Source organism: Piliocolobus tephrosceles, chromosome 11 (genome assembly GCF_002776525.5).
Source record: "Piliocolobus tephrosceles isolate RC106 chromosome 11, ASM277652v3, whole genome shotgun sequence".
NCBI lineage: Eukaryota > Metazoa > Chordata > Mammalia > Primates > Cercopithecidae > Piliocolobus > Piliocolobus tephrosceles.
Window position 1 is genome coordinate 34387970 of NC_045444.1, and position 15095 is coordinate 34403064.

The window sequence follows — 15095 nt, forward strand, 5'->3', positions numbered from 1 at the left end:
TCTTTAAATTTGATTCTCTTGTAAAATGATGCCATAACTAAGAGCAAATCACTTGTTTCTTGAGTCTCATTTATAAAACAATATAAATATCTACCAATACATCCCAAGATTGTGAGGACCTAATAAGCACACGATTGCAGAGGCTCTCTGAGAACGTAAAACATTACATAACTGCAAGGTGACATTGTATATTTCATCACTTTCTGTGACCAGCAAGGTGAGATGTGAGAAAAGTATAGGAAAACATGGGCTTAAATCGTTAGGAATTACTGATTCCAGGCTTGGCTTCCTAGTTCCTTGATGTCGTTTGTTGTTGTAGGTGTGTGAATCTCACCGTCTTGGTACAAAAGTTTGTTTTTTGAGAGAGAAAGGGTCTTGCTATATCTCCCAGGCTGGAGTGCAGTGGTGCAGTCACAGCTCACTGCAGCCTCCCGTTTCTGTGCTCAAATGATCCTCTTGTCTCAACCTTCCAAGTAACTAGGACCTCAGATGTGAGCCACCACATCCAGCTAATTTTTAATTTTTTTATGGAGACGAGGTCTCACCATGTTGCCCAGGATGGTCTCGATCTCCTAAGCTCAAGCGATCCTCCTGCCTTGCCTCCCACAGTGTTGGTATTATAGACATAAGCCACTGCTCCTGCCAAACGTTTTTGCTACTAGTAGATTCTAACTAAATTTGTAGTAATACTTGAATGGGAAAATGTATTTGGTGCTCCAACTTGGAATTCTGCCCTATTAAGAAAAACGTATTTCTGCCTGGCACTGGAAGCCCTTTTCTCAACTACTTGCCTTTTTATTTTTTATTTTTTACTATTTCTAGACCTTTGTTCATTTTGTACATAATGTTTTCTCTGCCTCGCTTATTTGTTTATTTCCTCTATTGCCCTGCTAAATCCCTGTTGATTCTAAAAGTCACAGTTTAGATTTTACTTTCTTTGGGCATCTTTCCCTAACCTTCCAAGATGAGTGGTTTCACTAGTTGAGATTGGACATGCTTGTCAAGTTCAAACATGATTGCATACTTCAATCTCTCTCTCTGACTAGATAAGTTTCTTAATGGCAGAGACTGTTTCTCATTCAACGTTCTCAATAACAGGATAATATCCGGTGTTTAATAGGTGTTCCCAAGCATATAGAAATGATGCCTACTGATAAATAATTTTTAATTCATGCATTGTAGCATATTCAGCCATCTAGTTTCTTTTACTCTAGTGCACTTCTGTATCTTGAGGCTGGATATTCATTTCGTTTGGGGGTTGAAAAATGTTCACTTAGAAAGCCTCTGTGGTGCTTAAGGACCCTGAAATATTTGTTGAGCCAACTTGGTCGTTATAAACGTAGAATGAAATTGACAGAGAAATTGATGGCATTGAGGTAAGATGAGTCATATGAACCATGTATTCTAGACATGAGTGAAGAAGTGAGAGCTGTAAGGGAATCTGATGAGGAAAATGGAAAGGTCGAGAAGCTGGAGATTTTCATGAATTTGAAGACTAGGCATAGTGAGTGAGAAGATGTGTGTGAACTCGGAATAGGAAGTAGAAGTTGTATTCAGAGAGGAGCAGTATATAAATAAACAAAAGCATAAAACAGTATGCTGTTACTGGGGAATAGCAAGAAGTTTGCTGTAATTCTAGACAAGGATGTTTGGGAGGGATATGGTCCTGGAATAATAGGTTGCACTAGTTCAGATGAGACATGTTTGTCAAGCTCAAAAAATGAGACTTTATCCTATAGATGGTGGGCAACCTACCTTTTTCTTTAGTACGATGTAGAAGCTCCATGAGCTTAGGGTGTGCCAGGCATCGGGGACAAAGTGGTGTATGCAAAACAGACACAATGTCTTGCCCCACAATCCAGTGGAAGGAGAAGGCAGAAATCACATGGTTACAGAAACAGATATGAAGGTCCATGTCTTAGCCTACGCTGGAAAGGTGTTTGTTTCTGAGAACTGATAAAAGGGATTTTTTTTTCCACTTAGGGGGTAGTCAGGTTTCACTGAAGAAGTGACATTTTAAATGTGGAACAGAAGGGTTTATTTAGGAGAAGTAGGGGATTGTTATTGAGGGAGGAGGCTGTGTGGAGAGTGGCAGGTAGGAGAAATAGTAATTCATGTTGCTGTTTCAGAGTTTACAAACCTCTCAGAGGCTACATTTGTTTAATTTTGTTACAGGCAATAAGACCTTATCAAAACACAAATGAGTAGTTTGACTATATTAGGGTTTTCTTAAAAAAATTTGACTGTGATCGACAATAAAAAACATTTTACAAACATATATGACTGAAATAACTTTCTACATTCAGTACTCTCTGATTTTTTTTTCTTTTCTTTTAAAAAAATTGCTGACTGACCTGTTAGTGGGTGCAGTTTGAAAAACATGGGGTAAAATGACGGGTTAGGTTTCTTTTCTTTTCTTTTCTTTTCTTTTCTTTCTTTCTCTCTTTCTTTCTTTCATTATACTTTAAGTTCTAGGGTACATGTGCACAACATGCAGGTTTGTTACATATGTATACATGTGCCACGTTGGTGTGCTGCACCCATTAACTTGTCATTTACATTGGGTATTTCTCCTAATGCTGTCTCTCCCCCTACCCCACGACAGGCCCCAGGATGTGATGTTCCCCGTCTTGTGTCCAAGTGTTCTCATTATTTAATTCCCACCTATGAGTGAGAACATGCCGTGTTTGGTTTTTTGTCCTTGTGAGTTTGCTCAGAATGATGGTTTCCAGCTTCATCCATGTCCTTGCAGAGGACATGAACTCATCCTTTTTTATGGCTGCATAGTATTCTATGGTGTATATGTGCCACATTTTCTTAATCCAGTCTATCATTGATGGACATTTGGGTTGGTTCCAGGTCTTTGCTACTGTGAATAGTGCCGCAATAAACATACATGTGCATGTGTCTTTATAGTAGCATGATTTATAATCCTTTGGGTATATACACAGTAATGGGATGGCTAGGTCAAATGGTATTTCTAGTTCTAGATCCTTGAGAAATCACCACACTGTCTTCCACAATGGTTGAACTAGTTTACAGTCCCACCAACAGTGTAAAAATGTTCCTATTTCTCCACATCCTCTCTGTCTTGTCATTTTATGTTTATAAAATTATTACCAGTATTCATAAGCCTTTATCTCTGCTAATTAATGAGTTGTGTTTTTGATCTGTGGTTACTGGGGTGTGTTGAGTGCACACCGAAACCCTTGTTCAGTTTTAAAACAATATGTTTTGAAAACTCTCTAATACACAATCTTATTATTGTATAAAGTTGTTTTTTTTTTTTTTTTTTGGGAAGAAAGTTGCAGAGAGTCAAGTTACTCATATACCTCAGTTTTATGGTAGATTGTTACCATTGGTTTCTAAAAGAGCCTTCTGTTTTCCTCTCCTCCCCTCCTCTCACTCTATTTTCATTTTTATTATGGAATTATTAAACATACACAAAAGTAGAAAAAATAGTATAATGAATCTCTGTGTGTTCGTCTTCTGCAGTTAATCACATACGGCCAATCTTGTTTTGTCTCTGACACTGCATTCCAATACGGCCTGAATTTGAAAGGGTATTGCAAGACCCCTCTCTGGTTTCATTTATTTATTCTGTTCTCTCTCTCTTTGCTACTCCCATTCTCCTCTCTACCCTCTCAGGCAACCAACTAATATGTTTAATGTGTCTCTTCTGGCAAAATCTGTACTGTTTTATGTACATTTCCTTTTAATTTGTAGAAATCACATGTTATGTCTGATTCTGTTTCTTATGAGTTTTCTGAATTAACACTGCTTTTTTTCCTTATTCACAAAATACATCACAAGGATCTTTAAAAAAATTTTTTTTTTATTTCAATAGCTTTGGGGAAACCGGTGGTGTTTGGTTGCTTGGAAAAGTTCTTTAGTGGTGATTTCTGAGATTTTGGTACACCCATCACCTGAGCAATGTACATTGTACCCAGTGTCTAGTCTTTTATCCCCCAGTCACCTCTCATCCTTCCTGCTGAGTCTCCAAAGTCCATTATATCATTTTTTTTTTTTTTTTTTGAGATGGAGTCTCGCTGTGTTGCCCAAGCTGGAGTGCGGTGGCGTGATCTCGGCTCACTGCAGCCTCTGCCTCCCGGGTTCAAGCGATTCTCCTGCCTCAGCCTCCCAAGTAGCTGGGACTACAGGCATGCACCAACACTGCCGGCTAATTTTTGTAATTTTAGTAGAGATGGGGTTTCACCATGTTAGCCAGGTTTGTCTCGATCTCCTGATCTGGTGATCCGCCTGCCTCAGCCTCCCAAAGTGCTGGGATTACAGCTGTGAGCCACCACACCTGGCCCATTATATCATTCTTACGCCTTTGTGTCCTCATAGCTTAGCTCCCACTTATAAGTAATAACATGTGATGTTTGGTTTTCCATTCCTGAGTTACTTCATTTAGAATAATGGTCTTCAGCTCCATCCAGTTTGCTGCGAATGTGATTATTTCATTCCTTTTTATGCCTGAGTAGTATTCCATGGTATATATACACCACATTCACTCCTTAGTTGATGAACATTTAGGCTGGTTTATATTTTTGCAATTGAGAATTGTACTGCTATAAACGTGTGCAAGTTTCATATAATGACCTCTTTTCCTTATTCTTTTCTTTTCCTAGTAGTGGGATTACTGGATCAAATCTAATTTTAGTTCTTTAACCAATCTCCATACTGTTTTTCCGTAGAGGTTGTACTAGTTTACATTCCCACCAGCAGTGTAAAAGTGTTCGTTTTTACCACACCTACACCAACATCATTACTTTTTAATTTTTAAATTAACGGCCATTCTTGCAGAGTAAGGTGGTATCTCATTGCACTTTTGATTTGCGTTTCCCTGACAATTAGTAATGTTGAGCATTTTTTCATTGTTTGTTGGACATTTGTATATCTTCTTTTGACAATTGTCCATTCATGTCCTTTGCCCACTTTTTGATGGGATTGTTTTTTTTCTTGCTGACTTGTTTGAGTTCCTTGTAGATTCTGAATATTAGTTCTTTGTTGAATGCACAGTTTGCAAATATTTTCTCCCACTCTGGGGGTTGTCTGTGCCCCGCTGATTATTTCTTTTGCTGTGCAGAATCTTCTTAGTTTAATTAGGTCCCATCGATTTATCTTTGTTGCATTTGCGTTTGGGTTCTTGGTCATGAACTCTTTGCCTAAGCCAATGTCTAGAAGAGTTTTTGCGATGTTATGTTCTAGAATTTTTATGGTTTCAGGTCAGTTGGTTTTTGTATAAGGTGAAAGCTGAGGATCCAGCTTCATTCTTCTACATGTAACAGTGCTTCTAAGCTGCATCACATTGTATATGCATCTGGTCTGTTGATACCAACTGTTTTGTAATATTCATGATGGGCATCTACCACATTTTACTTCCCTACTCTCCCATTCATAGATACCCACATTGCCCCAGATTTTCCTCCACAGCAGGTATCATTTCAGTGAATATACCTACTTACATACCTGTGTGAGGTTTTCTTGGGGTTATATATTTAAAGACAGGAGTTGCTAGTTCATAGATTATGCAGATTCAGTTTGAATTAATCACGTTGCTCTCTGGAGTGGTAGAAAGTCTGTGCTTCCATAGTCATGCATGCAGGAATTTGTATCCTCATATCCTTGCCAACACTTGGCATTATTTTAGTTTTTTATTTTTGCCAGCTTAATCAGTATAAATGATCTCATAAAAATTTTTAAACTTGTGTTTTTCTGATTATTAATGAATTTGCACATCTCTTCACATACTTGTTAGCCTTTTGGGTTTTCTCTTCTGTAAATTGTCTATTTGTATCTTTTACCCATTCTGTTAGGGTTACTTTTCCTGATAATTTGCAGGAGTTTCTTATATGTTCTAGATAGTAATCATTTATAGGTTTCAGACATTTAAAATAACATACCCTTTTGTCATACATTTATTAACTTTGTCCATGGTGTCCTTTATTGAACAAAAATTTTTAATTTTAATGTAATAGATTTCATTGAGTTTTTTTTTTGTTTTTTTTTTTTTGCTTTATTGTTCGTACTTCTGAAGAAGTTCTCTGCTCTTATAGCAGAAAGATATTTCCCTTTGTTTTCTTCTGTCTATGGTTTTACTTAACATGTTTAGATATATACAGATATTGTAGGTTTGGTTCCAGGCCACCACAATAAAGCAAGTATCACAACAAAGCAAGTTACATGAATATTTTGGTTTCACAGTTCATATAAAAGTTATGCTTATACTATACTGTGGTCTATTACGTATGCACTAGCACTGTCTAAAATATATACATTCCTTAATTTTAAAATGCCCCATTGCTAAAAAATGCTTGCTAACAGTCATCTGAGCTTTCAGTTATTCACAATCTTTTTACTGTTGGAGGGTCTTGCCTTGATGTTAATGACTAGACTGATCAGGGTAATGTTTGCTAAAGGTTAGGTGGCTGTGGAAGTTTCTTATAGTAAGACAATAGTGAAGTTTGCTGCATCAGTTGACTGTTTCATGAAAGAATTTATTGTAGCACGTGATGCTGTTTGATAACATTTTGCCCACAGTGGAACTTTTTTCAAAATTGCATTCTCAAACCCTGCTGCTGCTTATCAACTTTGCATAATGTTCGAATCCTTTGTTGTCAGTTCAGCAATGTTCACAGCATCTTCACCTGCAGTAAATTCCATCTCAAGAAACCACTTATTTGCTCATCAATAAGAAACAACTCCTCATCTGTTCAAGTTTTATGAATTTGCTACAATTCAGTCACATATTCTGAACAGGCTCCACTTCTAATTCTAGTTTTCTTGCCATTTCCACTACATCTTCAGTTACTTCCTTTACTGAAGTCTTGAACTCCTCAAAGTCATCCATGAGGATTAGAATTCCCTCCTTTCAAACTCCTATTAATGTGGGCATTTTGACCTCTTTCTATGAATCATGAATGTTCTCAATGACATCTAGAATAGTGAATCCTTTTCAGAAGGTTTTCAGTTTACTTTGCTCAGATCCATCAGAGGAATCACTATCTATGGCAGCTATTGCCTTACAAAATGTATTTCTTAAATACAAACTTGGAAGTCAAAATTACTTTTTATCCATGGACTGCAGAATGAATGTTGTCTTAGCAGGCATGAAAATAGCATTAATCTCCTTGTTCATCGCCATCAGACTTCTTGGGTGACCGTATACATTGTTAAGTAGTTGTATTTTTAAAAATATATGTATTTTTTCCCCTGAGCTACTGCTATGGAAGCTACTGCTCGGGGGAAAAAATAACTTAAATATTCGAAGTTAGCTTAGAATATTTAGTAATTAAGTAATAAAATAACTTAAATAATCTAAGTTAGCTTAGAATATTTAGTAAACCTGTAGAGCACAGGCAGAGTAGATTTACCATATTCCTGAGGGCCTTAGGATTTTTGGAATGGTAAATGAGCATTGGCTGCAATTAACATCACCAGCTGATTAGCCCCTAACAAGAGAGTGAGTCTGTTCTTTGAAGCTTTGAAACCAGGCATTGACTTTTCCTCTCTAGCTATAAAAGTCCTGCATGGCAGCTTCTTCCAGTAGAAAGCTGTTTCACCTACATTGAAAATCTATTGTTCAGTGTAGCCACCTTCATCACTGATCTTAACTAGATCTTCTGGATCACTTGCTGATGCTTCTCCATCAGCACTTGCTGTCTCACCTTGCGCTTTTATGTTATGGAGATGGATTTTTGCCTTCAATCTCATGAGCCAGTTTCTGCCATCTTCTAACTTTTTTCCTGTAGCTTTTTCACCTCTCTTAGCCTTCATAGAATTGAAGAGAGTTAGTGCCTTGCCCTGGATTAGGCTTTGGCTTACGGGAATGTTGTGGTTGGTTTGATTTTCTCTGCAGACCACTGAAACTTTCTCTGCCTCAGCAATAAGGCTGTTTCGCTTCATTATTATTTGTATGTTCACTAGAGTGGCACTTAGTGAGCTTAAAAAGGAGTGGAAAATTTGGCTTTATAGTATTTTGTGATTTCTAGTAGGCAGGTCTCCGTTCTCATGCTACATTTTCTGCTTCTTTTTAAGTTTACTTAGTTATTCCTAGACTTCTGTTCCTTAGCTAAATTTCATGACATTTTTCTTAAATATGCTTATGCTTTCTTGATTTAATTTAGTCTGACAAAATGCCAAAGAGATACTGACTGTGATGTAGTATGAATGATTATTTGGGGAAAAGCAGGTATGACTTGATTGGATCTGACAAAACTTGATGCTTCTTGTAGGAGTCCCAGTAGCTGCCCTGGCTTACTGTTCACTTGTCTGTGGCATAAAAACTTGTTGGCCCACTTCCTCATACTGTATTTCTTTTCTTTCCCATTTGTTTTTATATCTCTGTCTCTCTGCTTTCTTTAATAGTAATTACTGGCAGAAGATCATGAAATTAATGTAATTCTTTTCTTATTATTTGATATCTATCTCCGTCTATCATCTTACCTTCCTTTTAAAGTACTGGTTATAATCAAACTAATCTGTGTATTTTGCATAGAATGGACCTTCAGTTTAATTTTATTTATGTCTTGCTGAATGAAACTTTTCTTTTTGGATCACTGCACTAATTCCTTTTGTATAATAACATTTCACATACCCTAAAGGCTTGAATGAAATTAAGAACTTCTAATTTCTTGGACTTTATAGAACTTCCAAAAAAAATGGTGTAATATCTTAGGATTAAGAATTTGGCTTTGCATATATATGTATATCCTGGATTGTATTTCTATTTTGTTACTTAGAGCTGTTTGACCTTCAGCAACCTGTGAAATATCCTTATGCCTCAGTTTCTTTATGTGTATTTTGCATAGCCTGACATGTAGTAGGAATCCAGTAAAGATTTCATTTAGTCATTCAGTTAATGTATATTAAGCAGCTTCTATATTTTGGCCATTGTACTAGACATTAGGGATAAGAAATTAACAAAACAAGCAAAAATCATTGCCTTCTTGGAACTTACTTTATGCTAGAGGGAGATGGGCAGTAAACAAATGAGATCTTTACTCTGTTAGATGTTGCATAGTGGTGTGGAGGAAAGTAAAACAGGAAAGGTATGAAGGAAAGTAAAACAGGGAAGGAGTGCTAGAGGAGGAGTACTCTTTTAGATTAAAAAAAAAAGTCACGGAAGGCCTCTCTGCTGAGATAAGACTGGAAACAATTTTGAAAGCAGATCATTTGGATATATAGAAACAGCAACATCAGTGTGGCCAGAATTAAAGATTGTAGAGGAGAGAGGTCGGAAATGAGATAAGAGAGATGCAGAGTCTCGTAGGTCACTGAGTGAATTTTTTTTTTTTTTTTTGAGACGGAGTCTCGCTCAGTTACCCATACTGGAGTCCAGTGGCGTGATCTCGGCTCTCTGCAAGTTCCGCCTTCTGGATTCACGGCGTTCTTCTGCCTCAGCCTCCCGAGTAGCTGGGACTACAGGCGCCCGCCACTACACCCGGCTAATTTTTTTGTATTTTTACTAGAGACAGGGTTTCACTGTGTTAGCCACGATGGTCTCGATCTCCTGACCTCGTGATCCACCCGTCTTGGCCTCCCAAAGTGCTGGGATTACAGGTGTGAGCCACCGCGCCCAGCCATTGAGTGATTTTTTAACCTTTACTCTGAATAGGATGGAGATCAGTAATCCTTTATGGGGTGGGTGACATGACACGATTTACCTTCCAAAAGGTAAAACTGCTTTATTGGGAATGGGCCACTGTGGGGCAAGGGAGGAAGGAGGGAAAATTCGATTTAGGAGGCTATTTCAGTAAGTTGCAAAAGTAATGAAGTGATTAGAAACTAGATATATGTTATAGGAACTGTTCATTTAACCTTTATTTAAAAATATTGTCTGCCCTGGTAGTAATAAAATTTGTTGAACGTAATTTTATCTTTCTTTGAATTATTCAGAATTTTGTACTGTTAAAGTTTGAAGTACATAAATGCAGAAGATACTTAAAATCTGTGATATGAATTTATTTCTTGTAATTTGGAATTTTTCTTTCATCTGGTAGTGGTGACAAACACCTCAATTAATTTAGCAAACATTAATTTTTTTGTAATTGAAATTTTATATTCTAGTTTCTGAATATATATTTAATTTTTTTTTAAAAAAATTCTACTTACGAAAATTGTAATAATCTGAGGTGTTACCAGTATGAGCCACAAGTATTAAGAGAGAATTATGGCAATGTATGTATAGGTCTTTGGCAAAGGAACTATTTATAATTCATTCTTAAAGCACTTTGTGATTATTAAAGTAACTTTTATATAAAATTATGCATTGATTAGTATTACCAAAACAACTTATGTTGCCTACTTTACATTTTCCAGGAACATCATTTACAGCGAGCGATTTCAGCACAGCAAGTGTTTAGAGAAAAAAAAGAGAGCATGGTCATTCCTGTTCCTGAGGCAGAGAGCAACGTCAACTATTACAATCGCTTGTACAAAGGAGAGTTTAAACAGCCAAAACAGTTCATTCATATTCAGCGTAAGTTTGTTAATTCATTGTTTTCTGTTTGTACTTTAAATTTATCAACCAGTGGGAATCTTTTCTTTTGCCTAAAAAAATTCTAATTTTTAAATTCATACACACTGATTAATAGAAGTGTTAAACATTAAAGAATAAAATCCCTCTGTGCTTACATCTGAATTTGGAAATCATTTTGAGTTTTAAGTAACATTTGGAGCATTTGATATTTATGTAGTATAGGTTTTGTATAGCACTTACACTTTATTACACAGCTAAAAGGTGGTGGATTACTATACCCAGATGAGATTTCCCTTTTTTTTTTTTCTTTTTTCTTTTTTGAGACAGAGTCTCTCTGTCACCCAGGCTGGAGTGCGGTGGCGTGATCTTGGCTCACTGCAGTATCTGCCTTCCGGGTTTAAGCAATTCTCCTGCTTCAGCATCCTGAGTAGTTGGGATTACAAGCGCGTGCCACCACACCCAGCTAATTTTTGTATTTTTAGTAGAGATGGGGTTTTGCCATGTTGGCCAGGCTGGTCTCAAACTCCTGACCTCAGTTGATCCGCCTACCTCGGCCTCCCAAAGTGCTGGGATTACAGGTGTGAGCCACTGCGCCCACCCGAGATTTACTTTTAAAGGCCCAGTGGCTCTAATGCCCAGGAGTAGGGTTAGTCTTCTGGAATTGTTCAGAATTAGATCTAATGCCTTTACTTTCATATAGTTTTTATTAAATAATTCTGTGTAGTTTTGCCTCCTTAATACTCTTTTCTCCCACTGTTAGTATTTAAATGATCACCACTTCTAGCGTGAAGACTTTTAACAGTCTCCTGTTACATTTACTCTCCTGTATCTCCTGTCCCTGTGCTCTTCTAATCTAGCTTCTCTCCACAAAGAACTTCTAGAGTAGGATTTTTCAGCTGATTCCGCAGACAGTTGCTAGTGTCTTGTTATCTTGTCAGGTGTGTAAAAAAGAAATGTTGGCTAGCTTATTAAAATAGAGATTCCAAGGCTCAACATCCCGCCTACCTGAAGTACCCACCTGTCTGACAACCTACCTGTATGAGAATCTCTGGGTGTGAAGTCTGGTGATTTGTATTTTTAAAGAGTTCCCCATGTAATTCTGAAACATGACCAGCTTTAAGACTGACTATGAGATAGAGTGTTTTTCATTGATTCTAAGATGCACTGTTTTCATCTTTGCAGTGAAATTGCATCTTAAATTGCTATTGTTCAGGATTGAAGTCTTGTTCTTCTAAAGAGAATTTTCATTTGTTTCTGCCAGGCATTTGGGGATACTACCAACCGGAGACCACGTTAAAGTTTTTGCTCGTTTGTTTTGTTTGTTTGTTTTTGAACCACAGTGTTAGCTTTAATTTAGGCCACAGATCTGCTCAAGGTTCAGTTCTCAGGGAAGAATTTTTTGCTTCACCTTTCTACCTAAGGGCAAGTTGAGAAATACAAAATTCCTTGCTTTCCCTTTCTGCATGGCTAATTTATTTCTTTAATCTTACACTGAGGACATAGCCCTTTGGTAATGTAGCTTTATTCTGTAGTATTCTATTCTAATATTAAGACTCAAACATAAAGCTTTTTTGTTTCTTATGGTGCATATAGTAATGTTGTGTCTTGGCAGTTTAGATTTGATAGAATTCAATAATAGTCATATTCTCTAGTATGAATATTAGGTCCCTTGTAATTTGTTCCCTGCTTTCTCCTTTAATCTCATTTATTTTTGCTTTTCCCTTCACTCTGTGTACCATAGGGACTACGAAAATTATCCACATTCACCTTCTTTCATATTTAACATTTCCTTGCATATGCTATTGAAGTCTTCTTTCCCTTCTTATAGGTCATTAAAGACTTAACTCCCTTATGAAAGCCACCTTGACTTTTCTCACTCTACATGTCTTCTTTGCTTATCATAGTATCTTTTACATACTTCTGGTAGAGGACTCACCATACTTTATTGCAATTAGTTGTAACCATTCTTTCTCTCCCTTTAGACTGTGAGCTCCTTGAGGGCAGGAACTACATATTTTATTTTCTGTTGTGTCTTCAGAGTAAAGTGCTTGGCTTATAGATGCTCAATAAATGATGTGTTTGTTGACTGAATTGTTTTAAAATGGCTTTAAAAAGTCTTTTGGTGGTACAGCCGTTTTCCACAGATTTCTTTTCTCTGAAATAGTCTAGAGAAACACACATGCAAAAATTATTTATTTTTTTTCTCCTGTGTTCTTTGACTTTGAGTCCCGTTAGCTTTTTGAATTTGCCTTTACCTCTATCAGTCAGGAAGGAGATAACTATTCATAGTAGGAATTTTAAGTATCTCTCTTAAGCCAAAGTATTAATTATTTTGTATTTTGATAATATTGGAGTTAGACAGGAAGATCGTTTGTAAAAACCATTTTAGGAAACCAAGAACTAAAAATCGAGTGTAATTCATGTGGGTCAGGCCCACTGACTACAATAAATCTTGTGTTGGTTTTTTTCATTTCATTTTATTCTATTATTGTAAAAAACAATACAAATAATAGAAAATTACCTTTCATTTTTTCTTTTAGCTTGTCAGTATATACTGCATACTATACAGTATCTTGCTGCACACACAGTGTTCTGCGTTTCTAGTCATATTTTAAGTTTCTCAGATTTTTGTATATGATATCTCATTAAAAATGCATGTACAATTTTCCATCAATTTGATATTTCACAATTTGCTTATTGGACTTAAGATTATCTGTACTAAATTTTAAACTCATGGTGTTACTGAGTTTTTTCAAGGAAAGTTAATTTTTTTTTTTTTTTTTGAGAGGGAGTCTCGCTCTGTCACCCAGGCTGAAGTGGCGCAATCTCGGCTCACTGCAAGCTCCGCCTCCCGGGTTCAGGCCATTCTCCTGCCTCAGCCTCCCGAGTAGCTGGGACTACAGGCGCCCGCCACCGCGCCCTGCTAATTTTTCGTATTTTTAGTAGAGACGGGGTTTCACCATGGTCTCGATCTCCTGACCTTGTGATCCACCCGCCTCGGCCTCCCAAAGTGCTGGGATTACAGGCGTGAGCCACCGCGCCCCGCCAAAAAAAATTTTTTAGTGTAACTTTTTGCTATGCCTTTAAGGAGTTTCAGAAAATTTCACTCTGAATTTTTCCTTTTAAAACTTCTTTTAATGATAGATTAGAGAGAATTCCCATTCACTTGGCTAGAAAAAAACATTGTAAAATTGCCACAGTAGGGTAGCCTTGTTCAGGTTCATCAAATACTTGCCTGGGCTTTGGCAGAAGCCTCCTTATTGCCCTAGTCTTTATACCTTCCAAACCATCATCCACTGCCACTATTGTAATTACTATCCATTTCAAAATTTTCAGTGACTGTTGACGGTAGGATAAAATTTAACTTCTTTGTGTGATGTGTAAGGCACTCCTTTGTGCCTGTCCAGCCATGTTTCCCTATATGTTCTTCCACTGTGACACCAACCTTATTGAAATGAACTGTTTGAGGGTCTTTTTCCTCCTCCACACTGTAAGCTCCTCGGGAGCAGGGGCTCCATCTCATGGTACTTTAGTATTTTTATTAGCTAGTACAGTCCCAGAGTGTAGTCTCAATACACTTTTCCTTCCTCATCTCTTTAACCCATCATGCTTTAAGCTACATTAGTAATGAGGTGTTTGTAGTTCTTTGAGTTATGCCTTATTTTGTTATGTCTTCACATAGCCTTTTACTTCTTCACTTGTTAAAATACAGCTTGCCTCCAGGATTACCTTTAGGAGCCTTTTCCTGACTTCTCTCAGCGTTGTTCTTGGCACTGTTTGCCCCACCTCTCCTGTGTCCAGTGCATACTTTCATTGTGGCACTGACTCACCTTCAGTTGTGATTGTTTGCCCTCTGTTGGGTGAAGTTTACTGAGAGAAGGGACTTTTTTATTCTTTGAATTTCACTGCCTAGTATAGTACTTACAGCATGTGGTTAGATGTGCAGTTAAATATTTGCTGAATAAATAAATGAGTGAAAGAATTAATGAAATTAAAAGCATATACTTGATGGCATTTTCAAGCCATCAGTATTTGTTGAACTAAAAATTGTACACAGAATCACATATAAGGCTAAAATTATTAATGCATACAGTGAAATTGAGCAACCTGCTCTGTTAGAAATTAAAAGGTGAGTTCTGTTATTCACCGACTGTTAATTTAGGCCAAAAAGTGCCAAGAAGGAGTTGGGAGTGGACTCCAATCTGTTATGAAAGTGAGATAAACATTCTTGTTCCTTCTAATCCCTTTCAGTAGCAGTTCTCCATAGTCACCCTTATCAGCTTTATGCAGAACTTACTGAATCATAACACATCGAGCTGTCCTTACCAGGTGGGAAGCATCTTGAAGGCACATAGTCTTTGATGACCTAAGATAGTAAAACTATTCAATTGTGTGCCACATGGCAGAAAAAAAATGCTACCTCCGTTTTACTTTTATTAAATCACATTTAATTTGAGTACTTCAACCCAAATGTTACAACTTTCATTCCTCTTGGAGTTCAATAATTTTATTAAATTCAGTACCCAAACTTTTTAAGGAAACAACTTTGTTTACATTTCAATAGTATCTTTATTTGATCCATTACCGGTTTTATTTAATATGTTAACAT

General features: G+C 37.0%; 1 protein-coding gene across 2 annotated transcripts in view; it reads left to right on the forward strand.

The window, feature by feature from the left end:
- Positions 1-15095, forward strand: part of EPC2 (enhancer of polycomb homolog 2) — a 141676-nt gene that overhangs the window by 32785 nt on the left and 93796 nt on the right. For both annotated transcript variants that reach the window (XM_023217458.2, XM_023217459.2), the window contains exon 2: positions 10327-10486. In XM_023217458.2, the coding sequence (XP_023073226.1) occupies positions 10327-10486 (160 nt within the window). The remainder of the gene's footprint in view (positions 1-10326; positions 10487-15095) is intronic.